The 24,471-nt window shown below is 41.2% G+C and overlaps 1 protein-coding gene across 1 annotated transcript in view; it reads right to left on the reverse strand.

Moving 5' to 3' along the window:
- Positions 1–22,905, reverse strand: part of CDYL2 (chromodomain Y like 2) — a 74,958-nt gene extending 52,053 nt beyond the window's left edge. The window contains exon 1 of the mRNA XM_075281915.1: positions 22,807–22,905. Coding sequence (XP_075138016.1) covers positions 22,807–22,830 — 24 coding nt within the window. The 5' untranslated portion in view covers positions 22,831–22,905. The remainder of the gene's footprint in view (positions 1–22,806) is intronic.
- Positions 22,906–24,471: the final 1,566 nt, after the last annotated feature.

Genomic DNA, 24,471 nt, shown 5'->3' on the forward strand with positions numbered 1-24,471 from the left:
TAATGCTCAGCTCCAGCCTCAGTAGATGTAAGCCTTGTATTTCCAGAATATGGAAGAAATTGTTGTATTATTCCCCATTCTTCATCAGTAAATCACGAGTAAGGTCGGTTGCAGACGACCGTGCTGCAAATGGCCGGCTGTGTATTAAAAGCACACAGGTCACACAGGTGCTGTGCTTCCACGGCTTTTTTCATTACATAAATAGGAGCCATGGAAGCAAGGGCCACAAAATAGGACAAGAATAGGACCTGTTCTATATTTTGTGGCCTGGACTGTCAGCCCTCACACAGGACCTTGAAATTCATTGTCGTGTGTATGGGCCCATTGAAATGAATGGGGAAGTGTGTTATCTGTGAAATACATGGATAGCACACTGAACAAGGCCACGATTGTCTGCAACCAGCCCAACTCAATTTGCAAGCCTATCTCCTGCACCTAAAATGAAGTGAAAAGCGCTTCCAAATCACCTCAGGCTCAAATATGTCATCTATTAGGAAGTGCTCCAGGGGGAACACTACCACCACCATCAAATACAATGCAGGCCCCCTCAACACTGCACCAACCTAGGAAGCACGCCATAGGATTTGGTAGAAATCCTTGACTCCATGACCACAACTCCCAACCTACAGTTAGGGCCAGAAATATTTGGACAGTGACACAATTTTCGCGAGTTGGGCTCTGCATGCCACCACATTGGTTTTGAAATGAAATCTCTACAACAGAATTCAAGTGCAGATTGTAACGTTTAATTTGAAGGGTTGAACAAAAATATCTGATAGAAAATGTAGGAATTGTACACATTTCTTTACAAACACTCCACATTTTAGGAGCTCAAAAGTAATTGGACAAATACACATAACCCAAACAAAATATTTTTTTTTTCAATATTTTGTTGCGAATCCTTTGGAGGCAATCACTGCCTTAAGTCTGGAACCCATGGACATCACCAAACGCTGGGTTTCCTCCTTCTTAATGCTTTGCCAGGCCTTTACAGCCGCAGCCTTCAGGTCTTGCTTGTTTGTGGGTCTTTCCGCCTTAAATCTGGATTTGAGCAAGTGAAATGCATGCTCAATTGGGTTAAGATCTGGTGATTGACTTGGCCATTGCAGAATGTTCCACTTTTTTGCACTCATGGACTCCTGGTTAGCTTTGGCTGTAAGCTTGGGGTCATTGTCCATCTGTACTATGAAGCGCCGTCCGATCAACTTGGCAGCATTTGGCTGAATCTGGGCTGAAAGTATATCCCGGTACACTTCAGAATTCATCCGGCTACTCTTGTCTGCTGTTATGTCATCAATAAACACAAGTGACCCAGTGCCATTGAAAGCCATGCATGCCCATGCCATCACGTTGCCTCCACCATGTTTTACAGATGATGTGGTGTGCCTTGGATCATGTGCCATTCCCTTTCTTCTCCAAACTTTTTTTTCCCCATCATTCTGGTACAGGTTGATCTTTGTCTCATCTGTCCATAGAATACTTTTCCAGAACTGAGCTGGCTTCTTGAGGTGTTTTTCAGTAAATTTAACTCTGGCCTGTCTATTTTTGGAATTGATGAATGGTTTACATCTAGATGTGAACCCTTTGTATTTACTTTCATGGAGTCTTCTCTTTACTGTTGACTTAGAGACAGATACACCTACTTCACTGAGAGTGTTCTGGACTTCAGTTGATGTTGTGAACGGGTTCTTCTTGACCAAAGAAAGTATGCGGCGATCATCCACCACTGTTATCATCCGTGGACGCCCAGGCCTTTTTGAGTTCCCAAGCTCACCAGTCAATTCCTTTTTTCTTAGAATGTACCCGACTGTAGATTTTGCTACTCCAAGCATGTCTGCTATCTCTCTGATGGATATTTTCAGCCTCAGGATGTTCTGCTTCACCTCAATTGAGAGTTCCTTTGACCGCATGTTGTCTGGTCACAGCAACAGCTTCCAAATGCAAAACCACACACCTGGAATCAACCCCAGACCTTTTAACTACTTCATTGATTACAGGTTTACGAGGGAGACGCCTTCAGAGTTAATTGCAGCCCTTAGAGTCCATTGTCCAATTACTTTTGGTCCCTTGAAAAAGAGGAGGCTATGCATTACAGAGCTATGATTCCTAAACCCTTTCTCCGATTTGGATGTGGAAACTCTCATATTGCAGCTGGGAGTGTGCACTTTCAGCCCATATTATATATAGAATTGTATTTCTGAACATGTTTTAGTAAACAGCTAAAATAACAAAACTTGTGTCACTGTCCAAATATTTCTGGCCCTAACTGTATGTTTTATATATGTTTTATGTTTCTTATTATTTAAAGGGGCTCTATCACTGGGAAAAGTCATTTTTAACTAAACACATCCTTGCATAGGCTTTAGAAATGCTATTCCACACCTACCTTTAGTATGTAGATTGCCTCAGTGGTGTCTGAATAAATCTGTTTTTATTCATATGCTAATGAGCTTCCAGCCAGCACAGGAAGTTCCCAGCAGCACTTGTCTCTCCTATTATCTCCTGTGTTCGTGAGGCAAACAGGAAGCTGAGTCATCAGCAGCAGCAGCCTCCCATAGGAAACAATAGCAAAGGGGTGCACAATGTATCGTGCACCAGTCTAATTAGCATATGAATAAAAATGGACTTAGTCAAAAACCACTGAGGCAATTTACATACTAAAGGTAGGTGTGAAATAGCATTTCTAAAGCCTATGCAAGGATGTGATTAGTTAAAAATTACTTTTCCCAGTGATGGAGCCCCTTTAAGAAAATGGTGCTCTCATGTCATTTGTCCCCTGCCCTAATTGAAGGGAATAGCATATCAAGATGTTAATAACTTGAGTTGAGGGAAGTGGAGAAAGGTCTTCCTTAAGTACTGGGTCTAGAATAATACATAATGCTATAAAATTCCAGGAATAGAACCAGGGACATTTTCTCGGCATTACACTGACTAGCACTTTATATCTCTTCTGACCCAATGTAATTTATGTAACTCCTCCCATATAAGATTTCTATAATGGCAGCCAACCCTTATCTTAGTTTTCTGTGGGAATGGACAATCAGTTTACCATATTTATACAAGTTTACCAAAACTATTAAGTGGAATACTCTACTTTTCAGGAAACCTAGATTATTATGGAAATCTTGATTGCGACACAGAATACGAAGTGTCTTTCTTTATCTACTTTAAAATAGGATATTGAAGTTGCCATATTATGTGCTGCTACCTTATTGTGCTGTATAAGCAACTTGTTTAGATACCACACATCTTGCCATACCATATTACAGAACTGTTCTTCCCTAGAAGTGTTGTTTCTTAATGTAAATGTGGTGCCTTTATAAGGGTCATGGCATGATATGGCGATAGAAAGTAGGACTCGAGAAATGTACTGTGATTTTGACTTCATGATCAGACACCTTAAGGTGCACCTAAACTTTCTAACAACTTTTTTTATAATATACTTTATTAACAGATTTTGGCTGTGAAAATCTGAATTTCAACTGAAATCACGTTTCTCTATTGAAGAAAACCTCTCACTGGAATACATTTGGGTGAGCTTAACGGGTCACTTCAAACAGTTATATAGTGGACATTAAAAAAACAACAACAAAATCAATATACAAGAGCTGTGGTTCTGGTATAATAGGCATAACTGTTTAAAGCGACCATCCTCCACTTCTCTGTATTGTACAGGGGGGACCAGTATAAGAACTTCTGGCAAAGAATAAACAGGGGAAGGAACACAAAAGAGACAGAAACCAGATTTCGGCTTAGGTTTTAGTGAAAAGGGGCCAAAAAAACATTGATGAAACATTGCTGCAATGTCATATAATGCTAATGGGTCAAGCTCTTGCCACACCCAAGGATCCAGGCATCAAATTCTGCTACATAATTGCTGTTGGGTTCCTAATATTTTGGTCTTTTACAAAATGAGTCTTAACTTATACATACTTGCCCAGCCAACAGCTATCTTCAATGACTGCCCATAATTATATGCTAATGGAAGGTTTGTTTTTCTAAGTTTTCACAAAAAAATGTAATCTTCGTAATACCAGGAAACAGGCCCACATCCTATTAATATTATAAATGTGAAAGTTTGTGAGTTTGGATGTTTGTGGGTTTGTGTGTTTGGATGTTTGTTACTCAATCACACCCGAATGGCTGAATAGATTTCTTACAAATTTCACAAACACCTACATATTGGCCAGGAAGGGGTAATAGGCTACTTTAAATGTGTCTCACTCACCCCAAAACGCCACCACGACCCTGAAAAGGTTAGGGAGGGGGCCTGGTAGGGGGGGGGGGGGGTAATGGGACCACAGGGCCGAAGGTGAGTAGAGGGGGGCCCGGATTGCACATGGGGAAGAGAGGGGGGGAGGTTAGGGTCACCGGGGTCACGGGTGGCTGGTGCTGGGGGGAAGGGAGAGATGTAGGAGGTCACTGTAATCTCTAAATGAGGGCAGGGGGCCGGGGCAGGAGGTGGTGGGTAAGGGCAGGGCCAGGGGCGTGGGTAGCGGGAAAGGGGGGGCCTGGGCCGCACTGCAGGTGGTTTATGCCAGGGTCAGGGGGGCTGCGGACTAAGTCGCGGGTACAGCTAGTTGGTTCTATAAATTCCCTGGTTAAGTTGTTGTTAGGATCTATAAATAGTAATGTGTTGGCAGCTTTATGGGTCCTAACATATATAACACCTTAACTACCCCTATAATATTGATAAATTAAAGTCGGTCAATACCTTTTAACATTTCAAAAAACAAACATTTTTCTAAATAAGTAAAAGATTAATAGTGACTAAGACTAGATCTAAAACAGAAACGTCTTGAAATTGTGATGTACAAAGTACTGGTAGAAGAGATAAGGAAGTATCAAAAGCAAAGGAAGTGACAAGACAACTCCACAAACAAGACTTTTGGAGAGACCTCTAGATTTGATTAGAATTTTCAAGGTTAAATTCTTCTTTCAGCGGAACATACAAATAGGAAATAAAGGCGCAGAAAGGAAGGAGAATAAGAAAAACATAGCATGGTCAAAACCATGAACATGAGTCATCCTCGGGAGAAAGATGAGCGTGATCAGTAAAACCATGACTTTCCTGCCAGTGGGCTGAACATAATGTTATGTTTCTGGTAATATTATTAATACAAATTGGAGGACAAGTGTGATAGTTCTATCTTAGAAAAAAAAGCAAGAGTGACTTGTTATCACATATGTTAGCATTGTGTTCCTTTCAAGGCCTAAGTTAATGGGAACTTTACACTGGAACTTTCTTTGTTGTCCAAGATACTTATCTAACTTATGCCACATATGCAACAGCAACTGGGTATTCTGCCTTGAGAAATGCAAAGGTATTATGTATTGAAACTTTTACAAAGAAAAAGTTGGGTAGTTGACCATGAGAATCAGTCAAAGCAGCACCCTGATTGTCAAGGGCTGCTGTCATGTCATAGGAAGTATCCCATAAACAGGACTATAATGTGGGATGGAGAGATAGACATTCGAAAGAAAGGGTTTACTCCTGCCATTCCCTTGGATAAAATACTCTATCTTTTATAGATTATGCCTTTGAAAACATCCCTGGATCAGTGGTCACTATAGACATTCACTATGTGGTGCAAGGTCTGTCAGATGAGTTACCGGTAAGTTTAGGAGGAGGTAGGAGATCCGGGTGGAGCACAAGAGATGATGGGAGATCTAGGTGGCGGGCTCATCCCTTCTGGCTCCAACTTATTGGTAACCTGGACAGGATTCCCGACCAGCTGAAGAGGGTTTTTGGAGTTACATAAGTGCAATACTAACCTCGGCCTGCTCTGGGAAATTTTTACTCCTTCCTGCCACAAACATTTTTTAACTCCCCGCCTTTCAAACCCCATAATTTTATTTTTCCATTCCCAGAGCTTAGTGTTTGCGGGACAAAAATGTATTTTGTAATGGTACGAATTAATATTCTATACAATGTACTGGAAAGCTGGAAGAAAAAAAAATCAGAATGGGGTGGAGAAAACTGTGTTTGTGTAACTTTCTTGTAGGCTTTTGTTTTTAGAGCATTCACTGTACAGCTAAAATGATAAATATACACACTTTTTTTTTTTGTTTTAACCCCTTTTAACTTTTTAAAATATTTCCGTATATGGGGAATCATATGGAGTCTTTGTTTCGGGGCCAGATGTAGTTTCTAATGATACCATTATGACGAATGTTTGAGCTTTTGATCACTTTTCATTCAAGTTTTCATGGGAAGCAAAACGACAAAAAAAAATGGCAATTTGGCGCATTTTTGGCGTTCACCATATTGGAAAATTAACAGGTTTCCAAGCCTTGACAGCACAACCTATATTGACCTGAGGAAGACGCCAGCTCGACGTCGAAACGCATAGCCATTCCTGTGCCATTCCTGTCTGTCTTTTGGAACCATAATTTATTTTTGGCGCTCTCTACACATCCCGTTTTTTTTTTCTTTTTTTCATAATACAATCAGGAATAAGAGGGAAAATAACTAAGAAGAAAGCAAACTATATGGTGGGGAATAGCTGTAGAGAAGCAGACACTTAAAATAAAATTGAAGTTACACTTTGTTTTTGGCTATTGTGTCAGGGGGTTGTGATAAACATTGAATGAACGGTGAATCATTTCCCAAAGGGGATTTAAATTCAAATGGCTGTATTTCCAATTTTACCCATAAAATAATTAGAGATATCACCAGTTAAAAACACAATTAGGAATGTGATTTTATATACAGCATGAACGGACACATATTAAGATCAAATTCCCGACTGTGTTTTTAATTAATGATATCTCAGGTTCTGTTACAACCTGCAAAACAGGAGATATAGCCACTTTAAGTGACCTTTCCCCCTTTTAGTAAATGCTTCAGCTTTGCATATTCACAATCCAAATGTTTACGGACTTTCCCTAGGAGCAGCTCAGTTAGAGGGTTTCTAAGGAAAATATTACAGTCTGTTTTATAATAAAAAAGGAAGGTAGATAGGTTAATAAAGTATATTACAAAAATTATCATCAAACACCCCCGACACAATAGTGGAAGTTACATTTATACACTAAAGTTGAACTTTAAAGGAAGGGCGATATGGTGGAGATGGAGTAGAAGAAAGGATAGAAAGATGATCTAAATTTGTATATTTTACAAATCAGTCAAGGCATGATGGGGACAAGGGGTACTTGTAAAATAATAGCATTAAGTATGCAAGAATATGTAGTTGTATAAAAGAATGAAAGTATGCATTATTGGTTAAACCCATTGAAATAAATTACTCTCTGGACCGAACGGAGAGCAAGCGGCCATCGTTTACACTTTGTGGTGGTGCAATTTCTTCACATAGCTCGGAAACATTAGTATACAGTCCAAACTATTATATTATTTTACATCCTACTGCCGAATTTGGTAATGACAGAAAGTGCAGCAAACTTTAAAAAAAGGTTAGAGGTCTAATAAGGACATTTCTGGGATCTAATTCTTCTCGATAGAGCAGATTCCTGCATCGTGCCATAATTGGTTCAGAAGACTTAAAATCAGGGAAGTTAGCTACTTCCTGTGTGACTGATATCATGAATACACTTACACTCATAACACTTGCTTTCCCAAGAACAAAAAAAATAATGAAAAATAGGTAATGGCTCTGATCACCCTGAAAAGAATAGAAGAGGGAATCTCTCACTTTCCTTTATTGTCCGATGAGTCCTAACATGGTCACCCATGATATCTCCCAGCTACAGTTATTCCTAGAAAGGATAAGTGCTGCTACACGACATGATTCAGGTTGCGAATGTACGGTATATGCGGATTATGCTTTCATACATGTAATATACTCTTTGTATAGATCACACGGACTGCGCCAACATGGACTCTGCTGTTCAGAGACTATATTAAACGACAGAAGCTTGTACTGTGCCCCTTTCAATAAACTTTATTAACTGTAAACTAGACAATTCTTATCTGCTTGGCAGTCGTACAGTTATTGCAGAAATACACTATATTAGGATCATAAAAATCCCAGCCTGCGCTCCAACGCAATCTAATTAACAACCACTTAATTAGTTTTCTCTTATATTAGTTTTTAACTTGTTTGTTACTTGTTGAAAAGTAAAAAGAAATAGTACAGACATACTGAAACAGAAAAGAAAAAGCATCAATCATGTAAGGCAGTAACCTGCACAAAAGAATGAGGCTCTGTTCCCACGGAGTAACGCGCCGCACATATAGAAACGTATACACGAGTCAGAGTGTGAGCGCATAAAACAGATCCCATTCACTTCAATGTGTGCCGGCGCACGCGCGCTACACATTGAAATAAAGGGGTTGATAAGCCTCCCATTGATTTCAATGTGTAGCGTCCGTAAGCCGGCACACATTGTAGTGAATGGGATCTGTTATGAGTGCTCACACTCTGACACGTGTATATGTGTCTGAATGCGCGGCGCGTTACTCCGTGGGAACGAGCCTACTGATGTCGGTACAGAAAGCAAAGAATAAGTATAACACACCTAGCTGAGAAACAGCTTCCTGCTAATGGCCGATAAATCGGGTACATGTCAAGCAAGAACACTGGGTCTGAAGGAATGTACAACAGGAAAATCTATGGTGAGCACTACGGTCATCAAGGCAGGAGCTCACAGATTGAGGGGATCTTTGTGCAGAGTGGAAGAAGAGGTTGTACAGACCTTCTGGAATGTTTTTAGGACATTTTTTGTGGATAAATTTAATATGTTCGTAGGAGGCCATTACACTATCTTCAAAAGTCATCTTTTCCAAAGAGCCTCTTACCTAGTTCTATACATGAGTCATACTGTATTCATAAATGGTGAAGAGGACATTTCCCCACCTCCACTGATTTAATTTGTTATCTGCTTATAGACACCATTCCACTGATTTTGGCAAAGTTTTAATTTTCTCTGTAGCCTCCGCCGTTCCTGAGCAATAAGCGCAGTTAGTTTTGGTGCCTATGTTCTATTTAAGCTCTGTAATGTCAGAGGGGTAGTGTCAGGCAGGGGGCGTAATTCAGAGCTGCAATCAGAGGCAGCCAGTGGTCATAGCTCACAATCACACTCCTTGCCTTCTCCTGCCTGACACCGCCCTCCTGACAGTACAGAGCCTAAATATCAAATCAAAACTAGCAGCATTGATTGCTCAGGAATGATGGAGGCTAGAGAAAAAATCCCAACTGGGTCAGAATCAGAAGAACAGCGCTTATTAATTTTATGTAAAGAGCTTGACTTGGAGGTGGTGAAAGCCACATTTTTCAAAATGGATGTGTTATTATGGCAATAACTTTGAGTCAGAATAACTACCCAAGTGATTTTGAGATTGTTTTTTTTTGTGACACATTGCACTTCATGTTAGTGGTAATCTTTGCTCAGTATCTTTTTACATTTAATTTATTAAAAAAAAAAAAAAAAAGGATTTTGGGAATTTGATAAAAATGTACAATTCTGTATAATGTGTAATGTTCTGTCTTTCAGACAGTAATACCCCAGAAAATGAGTCAATTTAATATTATTTACCATCTTTTAAATCGTCCTTTTGGATGAAGCCTAAGAACAAGTAATCAAATTCAAAAGAAAATAAAAAAAAAACAAACATTTTTACAGATCACTTTAGTTTTGAAGGGGATTTTAAAGGCCTATATATTAGAAACCCCCCACAAATCACCTCATTTTTTAATCAGTGTTTGTGAAGTTTGTTAACTTTTTAAGCATTTATTAAAGAATTTCATACATTCACCAGTGAAGTCTTTGGGTATAGACAGATTCAAGATGCATATTCTGCTATGAAGGATTGTGTTGATTTTAATGTATCATTTTACAATCTATAAAACTTTTAGGTGAAGAAGAATGATATAAAGGGTATATATCTTGAGTTTACAAGCCCTTATTGAAGAAAAAAAAAAAAAAAAACTAAACTTTTTTTTGCACCAGGATACAGCAAAAATGTTTGAGAGATATTGATCTTATTACAGTTAAAGAGGACCTTTCACCATATCTGGGCACAGGCAGTGTTATATACTGCCAGAAAGCTGACAGTGCGCTGAATTCAGCGCACTGTCGGCTTTCCCGATCCGTGCCCGGTGTAAAGCGCTATCGGTCCCGGTACCGTAGCGCTTTACAGTCAGAAGGGCGTTTCTGACCATTAGCCAGAGACGTCCTTCTGCCTCGCGGCGCCAATCGCGCTGTGCTGTGGAGCCGGGAGGAACGCCCCCTCCCCCTGCTCACACAGCTCGTCCATAGACGAGCATTATCAGGAGAGGGAGGGGGCGTTCCTCCCGGCTCCACAGCACAGCGCGATTGGCGCCGCGAGGCAGAAGGACGTTCCTGGCTAATGGTCAGAAACGCCCTTCTGACCATAGAAGAGCTACGGTACCGGGCCGTAAGCTCTTCACACCGGGCACAGATCGGGAAAGCTGACAGTGCGCTGAATTCAGCGCACTGTCAGCTTTCTGGCAGTATATAGAACTGCCTGTGCCCAAAAGTGGTGAAAGGTCCTCTTTAAGCAATGGAAATCTATATGTAAAAATATTAAGAACGTATCTCATAGATTTACACAATTTATGAATCTGCATAGAATTCTTTATATACTAAATGACAAAATAGATTTTTTAATCATATGTTAGGCTGTACAAAATGTAATCTTCTTGTATTAAATGTGATCTTAAGTGGGATGATAAACCTGTGTCTTCCAAATTCTCAGTACGACCCAGTGAAACAAAGTTTACCAGACTAAAGATTTTACAATACAATTACTTTTTTGGCTAAATTAATCATTAATCATGTTACAGATTTGAATATCTCATCACTGGGGCAAAATGGTGGCTCAGTGGGGGGGGGGACGGGGACACTAAAATGACTAGTAAGAGTGATTTTTCAAGTATTTATCCCCTATCCATAGGATAGGGGATAAATACTAGATTGATGTTGATGGGTGGGTTGGGGGTGCAGTAGGTGCTGCGGAAGGAGGGTGGCATTTGGTTGACTGTCTGCCCCTTCCCTGAGCTTGAAGGGGCAGACCTCCCCACTTGGAATTCAGCCGGACTACAGCCAGGCTGAATATAGGGTATCTGCAGTGCTCCTATTCCGTAGGGAAGGGGTTAATAGGAGCACTGCAGATACCCTATATTCAGCCAGGCTGAATTCCAAGTGTGTGTGGGGGGGGGAAACAGTCCTCAAGCTCAGGAAAGGGGCAGACAGACAACCAAAACACCCACTCACCTTCCCCAGCATCTACTGCACCCAAAAACTCCAGCCATTTTAATTTTTGAAATTTTCCAGTAGCTGCTGCATTTCTCCCCCCCCCCCCCACCCGCCTATACTCGAGTCAATAGGTTTTCCCAGTTTTTTGTGGTAAAATTAGGGGCCTCGGCTTATATTCGGCTTGGCTTATACTCAAGTATATACGGTAATAACGATGATAAGAAAAAATAATAAAATAGTCATCTTATTAAGCAAGTACTCAGATATTCCCACTTTGTGATAAAGGGACAATGGAAGTTCTCCCAAAATAAGGTAAATCACAAAAAACAGCTGCTGGGTTTACGCTGCACAGTGAAACCTGGAGCTAATGCCCGCAATTAGAGTTCACTTAGTCCCCACAGGCCCCATACCTTTACTGAGGTCGGTTGTGGGAGCTGACCCATTTTAATATCTGTTCCCTCATTTCATTCAACTTTCTGTTCTTAATTTCCCAAGAATTTTTTTCCCTCAACTAACCTCATATGGAGTTAGTCGTCGGTTCTTGTTCCCAATTTACCATTAGCTCAGAGTTTCTTATCCCATCAGCTGGAGTCAGATTATTTCTCAGGCCTTTGGGCACTCTCTCATTTTTATGTAATTTTCCAGTGATTGCATTTCCCACCATGAGACTATATAATCTTAATAGATTTTTGTCAATTCCTTAAATGGTACTCTGTCATTAGTGGTAATGGACTGTTGTACAAATTCCTTGTCTGAAAATATATCCAGAGCCACTGTACTCCATTTAACAGGATCTGGAGCATCATTCATGAAGCTAGACAAAATGTGCTAGAAATTTTGTACAATTAAGTGCTATAAGGTGATTGTGACTTTCAAATTTCAACATCTAATGATAGTGTGCGATAGGTCTCATAGGATATTATATGAGATAAAGTTAAAACTTAACTTTTAACGCAAAAAATACGACAAAGTGGAGGTGTGGCTTGTGCCTTCATAACTTAGTGTATTGTTAATGCTTCGCGCCACTGCCATTCTGTTTTCTGCCCAGAGCAAATCTATATAGTCCTCTGATGAACCAGTCAACTTGGAAAGATGTTGGGATTTTTGTTGGTTTAATTCTCTGGGATTTTTCTATGCTCCTTCTTTGGGTGCTCTATTTAAGGAATTTGGTCTCTCTACTCTTCCTTTGAGTCTACTTTTTCTTATTTTTGCATGGGACAACTCCTGAGATTACTAAGTACGATCAGTTCATAGCGCACCCTATCTACGGGTAAATTTAAACTCCATCCCAGAGGTCTGTTCCCTAGTATACCCGGAGGTAATTGAGACTAGTTACCTATTTAGCTGTTTTGAATGCCTTTGTATTCCTTTTGTCTCTCAAGAGAGGAGAGACTCCCCCCTCTTTTGTAACCCTTATAGGGGTAGACCCTGAATAATCTGGAGAGATATACAAGGACATCATTTTTTGAGATTTTATCACTTCAATGTGAGCATTTATTTGGAACTTTAAAGTACTTTTTGTCCCTATTTATTAAGACTCGGGCATTCATGAACCCCCGACCCTGTGAATATCACATTATAGGGGTGCAGAGCATTTTGAAATTATATCTTTAGCCAGTCTTCTACAATAATAGGAAGGGACAATCTAGACAGAATTACCTAAGGAGGAAATGTTACAAACCTCTGGAGAGAATCTATTTATTTTAAGATAAACTTTGTATATTTACTTATTTTTTCATTAAAAGTTAAGCTTTATTTGCCTTCCCCTGGATCAACACTGTAGGGATTGTAGGGTTATAGGCTGGACTTGATGAACTAATGTCTTTATCCAACCTCATCTACTATGTAATATCTTCTATAACATCCTTTGAGACCTATCATATACTAGCACTATATGATCTTTTTAATATCACAACTTTGGGTTGTCTTAACTTATTAACTAATTTGCATTAACTGTTTCCGGGGGAGGGATTAAAAAAAATTTGAGTATTGTTTTTTCACATTTGATTTTTTTTTTTTTTTTTTATTGTTGCCATTCACCATATAGCATAAGTAACATGTTACCTTTTTTCTATGGGTCGATATGATTATGACAATACCCAATTCATATTTTTTATGCATTACTAATTTTGCAGAATAAAAAACCATTTGGATAAAAAAAAGATCAATTAATTTTGCATCTTCTGAGAAGTACCGTATTTTACGGACTATAAGGCGCACTGGACTATAAGGCGCATTGCCCATGAGCGCCTTATAGTCCGTCTCGGTTCATATATAAGGCGCAGCGGACTACAAGGCGCAGTCCGGTGCACCTTATATGTTATTGAAAGCGGTGGCACGCAGACTTTGCCAGCGGCCGCTTAACCCCCCGCGTGCCAGCCGCTTCTATTGGAAGCGCTCGGCAGGCGAGGAGTTAAAGGGGCTCTATCAGCAAAATCATGCTGATAGAGCCCCACCGTAAAAGTTATATTAAACTACCCCCCCCCCCCCCCCCCCCGTTATATTAAACGGGGTAGTTTAATATAACTTTTACGGTGTCTTTTATGTATGTATGGAAGCGGCACGCAGACTTTGCCGCCGCTTCCATCCATATATAAGGCGCACCGGACTATAAGGCGCACTTACGATTTCTGAGGAAATCGTAGGTTATGTGCGCCTTATAGTCCAGAAAATACGGTATATTTTTCTTTTTCTGTTGACAGAGCTATCTGAGGGCTTATTTTATTGCAGGATGAGCTGTGCTTTTTGTTGTTACCATTTTGAGCTACAGATGACTTTTGGATCACTTTTCATTCCATATTTTATGTGGTGAGATGGCTAAAAATCATCATTTTTTTGTTTATTCATTTTATTGCACTGATTGTTATTGACGTGACAATAAGGATGAGGTCCTATGTTGTGGAAATGCAGCTTTTTTTGTTGCAGATTTTGTTACATTTTTTTGAGCCAAAACCAGGAGTGGATTAAGCAGAGGTAGAAGTATAAGAAGCTTCCTATATATTTCCCATTCCTTTTGTAGCAATTCTTGGCTTTGGCTCAAAAAACTGCAGCAAAATCTGCAAAAAAAAAAAACAAAAAAAACAAACAAGTTTCCACCGTAGGGCCTTAGCCTTTATGCTGAGTCATTATTGACTGTGGCATCTAAGGGGTTAGCACATTCGATCGGAACTTAGCTGATACTGGCAGGTGCCATTACCGTGACATAATAGTACATCACGGTGTTGCAAATTACACTGCTCCATCATGTAGTATTATGCCATGTGCAGGAAAAGGTTAAGGCAGCGTTTACATGGCGCTTTTTTGCTTCAAGAACTGCATGCAGTTTTCAATTAAAGTAATAAGTAACATTTCTACTATACCAGTAAAATAGAGGATTTCAATGTAATCGTTGTTAATATACAGATGAAATGTATAGCAACATGTGCTATACATTACTGCACAGCCAGCCTTAGAAATAGCCTGAGAATAATTGTGTTTCATTTACTCAAATTAAAACACCCTTGACCTAGGAACAGAATTCAGTTTAAGAGCCCGTGCACACGATATAACGCGGCGCTCATTCTGACACTCAAACACGTGTCAGAGTCAACACTTCAAAACAGAATCCCATTGACTTCAATGGGTACTGTTTAACGCGCGTAACACATTGAAATCAATGGGTTAAAATACCTGTCATTGATTTCAATGTGTAGCGCGTGTAAGACGGAACCCATTGAAGTCAATGGAATCTGTTTTGAAGCACCGACTCTGGCACGTGTTTACTAGAGATGATCGAACACTGTTCGGATCAACCTATCCGAACAGCACGCACCCATAGAAATGAATGGAAACACCTGTGACGCCGGCCGGCCGCCAGCAAAGTCAGCGTCACAGGTGCTTCCATTCATTTCTATGGGTGCGTGCTGTTCGGATCGGCTGATCCGAACAGTGTTCGCTCATCTCTAGTGTTTACGTGTTTCCACAACATTGGGCCACAGCCTTAGTCTAAGGCCCCACGTTGTGGAAAAGCAGCATTTGGAAACAATGATGTTTGTGATTATTTTTTATTTGGAATCTATGGAAGGGGGCGATTTAAAATTTAATATATTTTTTTAAATATTTTAAAAACCCCCACAGGACTTGAGCCTGCAATCAGCAGATAGTGTGCTTCATAGAGTTGCAACACAACTGTATTGTACTATATGGTAAAATGCCTACAGTGGGGCAAAAAAGTATTTAGTCAGTCACCAATAGTGCAAGTTCCACCACTTAAAAAGATGAGAGGCGTCTGTAATTTACATCATAGGTAGACCTCAACTATGAGAGACAAAATGAGAAAACAAATCCAGAAGATCACATTGTCTGATTTTGTAAGAATTTATTTGCAAATTATGGTGGAAAATAAGTATTTGGTCACCTACAAACAATCAAGATTTCTGGCTCTCACAGACCTGTAACTTCCTCTTTAAGAGTCTCCTCTTTCCTCCACTCATTACCTGTAGTAATGGCACCTGTTTAAACTTGTTATCAGTATAAAAAGACACCTGTGCACACCCTCAAACAGTCAGACTCCAAACTCCACTATGGTGAAGACCAAAGAGCTGTCAAAGGACACCAGAAACAAAATTGTAGCCCTGCACCAGGCTGGGAAGACTGAATCTGCAATAGGCAACCAGCTTGGATTGAAGAAATCAACTGTGGGAGCAATAATTAGAAAATGGAAGACATACAAGACCACTGATAATCTCCCTCGATCTGGGGCTCCACGCAAAATCTCACCCCGTGGGGTCAAAATGATCACAAGAACGGTGAGCAAAAATCCCAGAACAACGCGGGGGGACCTAGTGAATGAACTGCAGAGAGCTGAGACCAACGTAACAAAGCCTACCATCAGTAACACACTACGCCACCAGGGACTCAGATCCTGCAGTGCCAGACGTGTCCCACTGCTTTGATTGATTTCTTCAATCCAAGCTGGTTGCCTATTGCAGATTCAGTCTTCCCAGCCTGGTGCAGGGCTACAATTTTGTTTCTGGTGTCCTTTGACAGCTCTTTGGTCTTCACCATAGTGGAGTTTGGAGTCTGACTGTTTGAGGGTGTGCACAGGTGTCTTTTTATACTGATAACAAGTTTAAACAGGTGCCATTACTACAGGTAATGAGTGGAGGAAAGAGGAGACTCTTAAAGAAGAAGTTACAGGTCTGTGAGAGCCAGAAATCTTGATTGTTTGTAGGTGACCAAATACTTATTTTCCACCATAATTTGCAAATAAATTCTTACAAAATCAGACAATGTGATTTTCTGGATTTGTTTTCTCATTTTGTCTCTCATAGTTGAGGTCTACCTATGATGTAAATTACAGACGCCTCTCATCTTTTTAAGTGGTGGAACTTGCACTATTGGTGACTGACTAAATACTTTTTTGCCCCACTGTATGTCACAGGCAAACCTCAATAGATCCAAGAATATGCCGGGCCTGGGAGTCTTCACACACCCAGTCATCCTGGAAATCGGATATGTTCTTCCCCATAAATTGAAGAGGAGGCTGGGGAAAGGCATGGAAGTTTACTAGGCCCAGTCTTTGTCCGGTCGGCAGCCGTCTTTAAAAGGTTTGCTCCTAAGCACCACCAAACAATTACAATTTGACACCAGGGTTGCCCTCACAGGCGCTATTCTATTATCTTTTCTACACAGTGATGATCGCTCTGCCTGAGTATGCGTTAAACATCACAGTAGTTCTATCACGCTATTCATGAATCCGGCTGGTCCCTCTTATAATGAAATGAAACAATGAATATTATTTTATAACATCTGGTCAGTCAGCACATGCTGGGAGCCACAGGTTACAGACCCTTGGTGTAAGGTGTCTATTTAGCATATTGGACATCTATAATGTAATTATGTTCCCCTGTAAAAGCAGGCCATGTCAAATATGTAGCGACACCGCTCAGCCGCTTAACCAGTCAGAACCGTAAACCATTTATATGATAAATTTGGTCACAGACAAATTGATTTTTTTCCCAGCCTATTATAGCGTTTACTGAACATTTCAAGGTAAAAATCAATCCCGTCCTGTCCCTTTGAGTTTCTAAAATAACAACAGACACATCATCTTGTCAACAGAATCTCTTTGTCAGTGCTTGCCGATAGAACAGTGTCGGGAGGGCGTATGATGTATCACCCACATAGGAAGAGACTATCATTTACCAGTTACGCTCATGAACACGATCTATGTAGCCATGGCTTATCCATCATTCTCCAAGGTTCAGCAGGAGGAGTCGGCTAATGCTCTCTAATGGTCGCAGACTGGCCCTTTAAGTACAGAATTGACTTCATAATGTCTGATTTTGTATTTGCCCTCTTCAGAATATCTTACTTCTATATAAATAAATATTAATATTATCACATCTATTTCAAACTTCAGTCCAGTTCTTTAGGAAAGCTGGGTTGCAACCTCAGTGGGAGCTGTGATGGCGTATCTGTAGTCATGGCCAAAAGTTTTGAGACTGACACCAAATTTGGTATTCACAAACTTTGCTTTTACATCCTTTATTCTTAGTCCCACCTGGATAGCAGCAGACTACAAACCATTCTTACCAAATCATTTCTTGGCGTTTATCAGAATGTCTGTATTTGTATTTGTCCACCTGTTTTTTTGGGGATGGCCACAGGTTCCCAATGGGATTGAGATCTGGGGAGTTTCCTGGTCATGGACCCAAAATTTCAATGTTTCATTCACTGAGACACTTATTACTTTTGCTTCGGGGCATGGTGCGCCATCATGATGGAAAAACATTGGTTCTCACCAAATTGTTCCTGGTTAATTGGAGGATGCATAGATACCATTTTTATTTATGGTAGTGTTCTTAGGCAAAATTGTGACCGAGTAACCCCACACATGAATGATCTCAGGAAGATTTACTGTTGGCATAACACAAGACATATTGTAGCACTTCCTTTGATTCTCAAGACTTTGGGTCAATCTCTAAACTTTTAGCCACAATTGTATTGATGGATTCAAAAACTAGGCCAATGACAATTTCCTGGTAACCTTTGTAATTTCCGGAACAATCTTTAAATGCATTAGAAAATCATAGTTCCCAACATTCTAAAAAAGTGACAAACCTATCCATGAGCCATCTGGTACCTGAACAGTACCTGAACCTCCGGATGACTTTTCAGAATATGATTGTGCGTGCAACACTATACCTGACTTATAGTGTGTGTGTATGTATGTATATATATATATATATATATATATATATATATATATATATATATATATATATATATTTATCCTCTAATTTTCAGTTGTTGGAGACTAGCTGCTATGGTATCTTCCATACACCACACAGAAGAGCAGATCCTTCTTTGGAACTCTCTGTCACATACTCAGGAGCAGCATCACCAAACAGTACTTTACAGAGCAGTCTTAAAGAGAGTCTATCACTGTTCCCAGCTACTTTAAACTGCTCCCATAGTGCTGAAGGTGCTGTTAGCAGAATAAAAACAATACCTTGCTTAAGTTTCAGAGTCCCAGGGATGCGTAGAAAAAAGCACTTTTATTCTTTATTCAAATGAGGATGTTGGAGCACAGGGGGAGTTTTCTTCTATTACTGAGCACTACTGCATCACCACTAAACATGCTGATCCTGCATCACCACTAAACACGCTCATCCTGCATTCAGCTCCTCCCCTGGGTAGCGTGAGTTGATCCAGAGCAAGTTGATCCTCATACTGTACAGGGGGATGAGCTCAATGCAGGATGGGCATGTGTAGTGATGATGCAGCAGTGCTCTGTAAACTCCCCCTGTGCTCCCAGATCCACATTTGAATAAAGAATAAAAGTGCTTTTTTCTACGTATCCCTGGGGCTCTGAAACTTAAAAAAGGTATGTTTTTTATTCTGCTAACAGAATCTGCAGTACTCAGGGGGTGGTTTAAAGTAGCTCAGGGGAGTGAGACTCCTTTTAAATAATAGTGACCTGAATAAAACCACTTGGAGTGAGATAGAAGCATACTATTTCTCACAGGACCATGTCCGCGTATTTCTGCTTCTCTTTCACTTAACAGCTCCTACTCCCCATCCCCTCTCCATAGATTTCTATGGGCACTTGTAACTGAATACTTTACTGAACTGACAGTCTGCCTTTGGATATAGCGGATTTCAGAGTATGTGAAAGTTTTAGGGAGAAGAAAAGGAAAAAAAAGAAGCCTGACTGGTAGAGAAATAGGCATTTTTCTCATGTAATTTACCATACAGTTTATTACATTCAATTTTGCTATTCACTTCTGCAAACTTTGTCAAAATATTTGAGACCATATACACCATTTTTCAACTTATTATGCAAATTGGATTTACGTGTTATAAAGATTTTTTTTTTTTTTTTTTTTCAATAAAACGCACGGCTGGTTTTGTGTCTCAGGGATCTTTAGATCACCGAAATCAATCTCAAACACCTGTGATAATTAGTTTACCATGTGAGCCCAATTACAGGAAACTCTTTAAGAAGGATATTCCACATTATTAAGCAAACCACAGGTTTAAAGCAATATGGGAAAATAAACTCTCTGCTGCTGAAAAGATTCAATAGTGCAATGCCTTGGACAAGGTATGAAAACATTAGATATTTTTCACAAAAACTTGCGCGTGATCATCGTATTGTGAAGAAATTTGTGGCTTTCAGTGCACAGATGGGTTTGTGCAGATAAAGGCATACTGAAATAAGATTTCTACTATGTATCAAATGAAAAGAGCAGCTGCTAAAATATCATTACAAATCAGCAAACAGGCATCTGAAGCTACTGGTGGCTTTGGTTGTGCATAAATCAGCAGTTCTCAATTCTATATGCAAGCAAAAAAAACAAAAAAACAAGAGACCTCCTGTTTGTACAGCAATCCATGCTTAAAATAAATAAATACAAATTGTTACTTATAGAAGAAGGTGACGCACAGGACCGACACTGTGAGTAGAAAATTACTACTATTGAGCGGATAGTCTTTAAGAAAGTAAAAGTCTTGGAAAAAATATTCACAGGAATGTCTCTTTAAGAACCATGGCATCTGCACAGTTCAAGACATAAGGCCAATATACTTTTCAATCCTGAAGCATCTTTTCTTATAACTCTGCTTTGTTGTATTGACACCTGTACCCTGACTGACAACAGAGTTACCAGTCGGAGGTGTACTTGTCAATGGTGACTGTATAGGGAAACGCCACTTTGATTTTTGAGAGTGGTAACACCCAGTTGTCAGTTTATTCATACATTTCTAGTAAGAAATACAGAGGAACATCATAATGCAGGTTTATAAGAAAATATGCCCAAGAATTGGCAAATATTTAGTAAAATAGACACGTCAGGAGAGGTGACGGGTCCTCTTTAGCCCTAAGAAATGCCAGTACTGAACAACCAAAAAAGAGGATATTCATGGGGTCAAAAAGTGACCAAAGTACAATTCTGCCCTTTAAGAACGTGTGACTCACCTAGGAAGCTCTCATGAGTGATGTCACTATGGCTGGTGGGCTGTCAAACAGCTACCGAGTCAAGAGCTGCTGCTGCAGTACTACATGTAGCTGCCAACCAGTAGCCCACAGATAGATAGATAGATATGACGGGTGCAAACTACACTTCTATCAGGTTCATCAGTAATGAGAAGATCTCTGTCAGGTTGACAGACAGCAGTGGTTATAGCCCCTTGTAGTTCACAAACGGTGGGAATTCACATCCATGGTATATTATAGTGAGACTTTATAAAGTTGGCATGTGACTGGCCAGCATGACTTACCACCACTAGTAGACTTGTTCACCTATCTCCATACTGGTACCTTCCTACAGTACCTATCTATGTAAGATAACCAATAGGCCAACTGATGCCTCCTACAACCATGACAGCCACCCCTAAACCATTTAAGTACCTTTCCCCCCATCCCTTAACTAGTCTGTTAAACCCTTCCGGTTCCACATGGACATAGGTGCGCCCAACCTTATAATGCTTGCACATGGTTGCTGCAGCACTTCTTTCACCATGTAGGAAATTCAAAGATACCAAATCAACAACACGCTGCTCAGAATTCACAACAATGACAAAAAACTTCAGATAGCTGAAACTTATAAGTCAGGCTAAGGTTTTAGAAAGACGGAAAACGATTGGCAGCCATGACCCTGCAAGAGGTGCAACAACAGTCAGATTTGCTCATATACATACAGGACTCAATCTAACTTGTGCATGGATAGAAGACGCACCTGGTACCTCTGCGTGCCAACATCTAGCATATGCAACCCTCCATGATTCTAGTAGCATCAACCACTAACTTTAGCTCCTAGTTTACCTGGCTGTGTAACCTTCAAGACCATCCTCACTATTAGGAGCTGTGCTCTCCAAGGCCTGCACCCAGCTGCTGCAGCATCTCTTCTCAACTGTCAGTCTATATAGCATGATCCAAGGCAGTACATCATCCATGTCCATTAGAGAGTCACCTGCTGTTCCTGCAGCACCTCTTCTAAGCTGTCAGTCTATAATATGTTCGAAGGCAGTACATCCTCCACGTACATTAAATGTACAAGCATAGATTCATCTGCTGCTGCAGCATCTCTTCTAAACTGTCAATTTACAGCGTACTCTGAGACAGTACATAATCCATGTGCAGTAGAGCTTCACCTGCTGCAGCACCTCTTCTAAACTTGCAATCTATGACATGCTTCAAGGCAGTACATCATCCATGTCCATTAGAGTCACTTGCTGCTGCTGCAGCACCTCTTCTAAGCTGTCAGTCTATAACATTTTCAAACGCAGTGCATGTTCCATGTATTGTACATTAGTGATTGACCTACTGCTGCAGCACCTCATCTAAGTTGTCAAGCAACAGCATGCTGAGGCAGTACATCCTCCATGTGCAGTAAAGATTCACCTGCTGCAGCACCTCTTCTAAGCTGGCAATCTATGGCATGCTCCAAGGCAGTTCATCCTTCATGTGCAGTAAAGATTCACCTGCTGCAGCACCTCTTCTAAGCTGTCAAGTGACAGCATGCTCTGAGGCAGAACATCCTCCATGTGCAGTAGAGATTCACCTGCTGCAGCACCTCTTCTAAGCTTTCACTGTATAGTATGTTCCAAGACAGTACATTCTCCATGTACATTAGAGATTCACCTGCTGCTGCTGCTGCTGCAGCACCACTTTGAAGACCAAAGCTAGGGATCACCCTCAGAAAGGATGGAGATCTGTGGAGCTGGGGACTGCTCTAATACACAGAGACTTTATAAAGTTGGAATATGACAGACCCCCATGCGATGAAAGAGGTTCTGCAGCAGTCAACAAGTCACCTTCTATAGACTACTTCATGCACATTCACACAGGTCTCCCTCTGCCTTGCACATGGATAGAAGACCACCTGGTACCCCGACGTGCCAAGCAGTGTCACACTCGGGCACCTCTAGCCATGCCAGCGCCATAGCCTCGCCACCTTCACCTCACCCTGACTTTGCCAGGTTGTTTAATCCTCAAGACCCCCCATTAATGCCATAGGTGTCGTCCCCTCCCAAGGCCTGCACATGTAAAGTGCAACGAGCCCCCTCCCCTGGCGCAGCTGCACCCTCCACCCTCAATAAACGACCCCTGAACGTATAAGCGGAGCAGAGGGCATAGCGTACCTCGTACAGGTCCCCAGAAGCCATGCCGGGACCGGGGCGGGCTGTGTGTGTGCAGCAACAGAATGACAGGGACTCCGGGTGTCAGTGTGCGCAGAATCACACAGCAGCGGCGGCGGCGGCTGCCAGAACCAGCGCTGGAGCAGAGCGGAGCGGAGCAGTCCCAGCTCCTGCCCTGCTCACTGGACGAGGACGGCCACCAGAGGGCGCTCTTGCAGCGGGGCTAACGTGGGAGGCGTCTGTGACATGACAGCTAGGGGGCTGTCCGCCGGCAGCAGCATCCTGATAGGGGGCGGGGAAGAGGAGGGAGGCAATGCTTGTCCTCCTCATACTAGTCCGGTATATAAGACGACACAACTGTCAGGAGAAGCTCAGAGCTGTGCCACTGGCCGACCCATAGGAGCTGGCACCTGTGCTCTAGCCTAATGCTTTGTACCCAGCTGGCACTGCTAACAGAGCAGACAATGATCCAGGATGATGTCCTCTAGTAGTTAGAGAGCCTACTCCTCACACCGTCTTCACTAGTCCTTGGGGTGTCCTCTCACTTCAAGGTGATCCCTATTATATTCAGCCACCTCTTACTTTCATCACTTTCTGGGAAAGCAGGGTGACAAGAGATATGGCGGCCACCCCTCCTGGAGCCCAAAAGTCAACTCTTCTATCTATGTATGTCAGGTTCCATTACCCCATAATAATGCCAGACACAGACTCCCCCCAAAATGATGTCAAAGTGGCCCCATAAAGATGACATCTACATTACCCCCATAATAATGCCAGGCACGTTACCCCATTATAACATCAGACGCAGAGCTAACAAATTGATATCAAAGTGGCAGCGTAATGTTGACAGCCCCATTACCCCCATAGTAATACCAGACACAGAGCCCACAAAATGATGGCAGCCAGCCTTAGTACCACCATAATGATGCCAGCCTTAGTACCACCATAATGATGTCAGCCTTTGTACCACCATAAAGATACCAGCCATAGTACCACCATAATGATGCCAACCATAGTACCACCATAATGATGCCAGCCTTAGTACCACCATAATGATGCCAGCCATAGTACCACCATAATGATGCCAGCCATAGTACCACCATAACGATGCCAGCCATAGTACCACCATAATGATGCCAACCACAGTACCACCATAATGATACCAGCCATAGTACCACCATAAAGATACCAGCCATAGTACCACCATATAGATACCAGCCATAGTACCACCATAAAGATACCAGCCATAATACCACCATAATGATGCCAGCCATAGTACCACCATAATGATGCCAGCCACAGTACCACCATAATGATACCAGCCATAGTACCACCATAAAGATACCAGCCATAGTACCACCATAAAGATACCAGCCATAGTACCACCATAAAGATACCAGCCATAATACCACCATAATGATGCCAGCCATAGTACCACCATAATGATGCCAGCCATAGTACCACCATAATGATGCCAGCCATAGTACCACCATAATGATGTCAGCCATAGTACCACCATAATGATGCTACTTACTGTGGCTTAGGATAATGGCAGCTATCGTGCTCCTATGTCTACCCCAGTATTTCCAGTGCTAGTTACAGCCACAGTGTTCTAAGTGCCGCTATAATGTTTTCATTCCAATCAACATGTTTCAGTAATGACAACCA

Source organism: Leptodactylus fuscus, chromosome 7 (assembly GCF_031893055.1).
Source record: "Leptodactylus fuscus isolate aLepFus1 chromosome 7, aLepFus1.hap2, whole genome shotgun sequence".
In the NCBI taxonomy this organism is placed as follows: Eukaryota; Metazoa; Chordata; class Amphibia; order Anura; family Leptodactylidae; genus Leptodactylus; species Leptodactylus fuscus.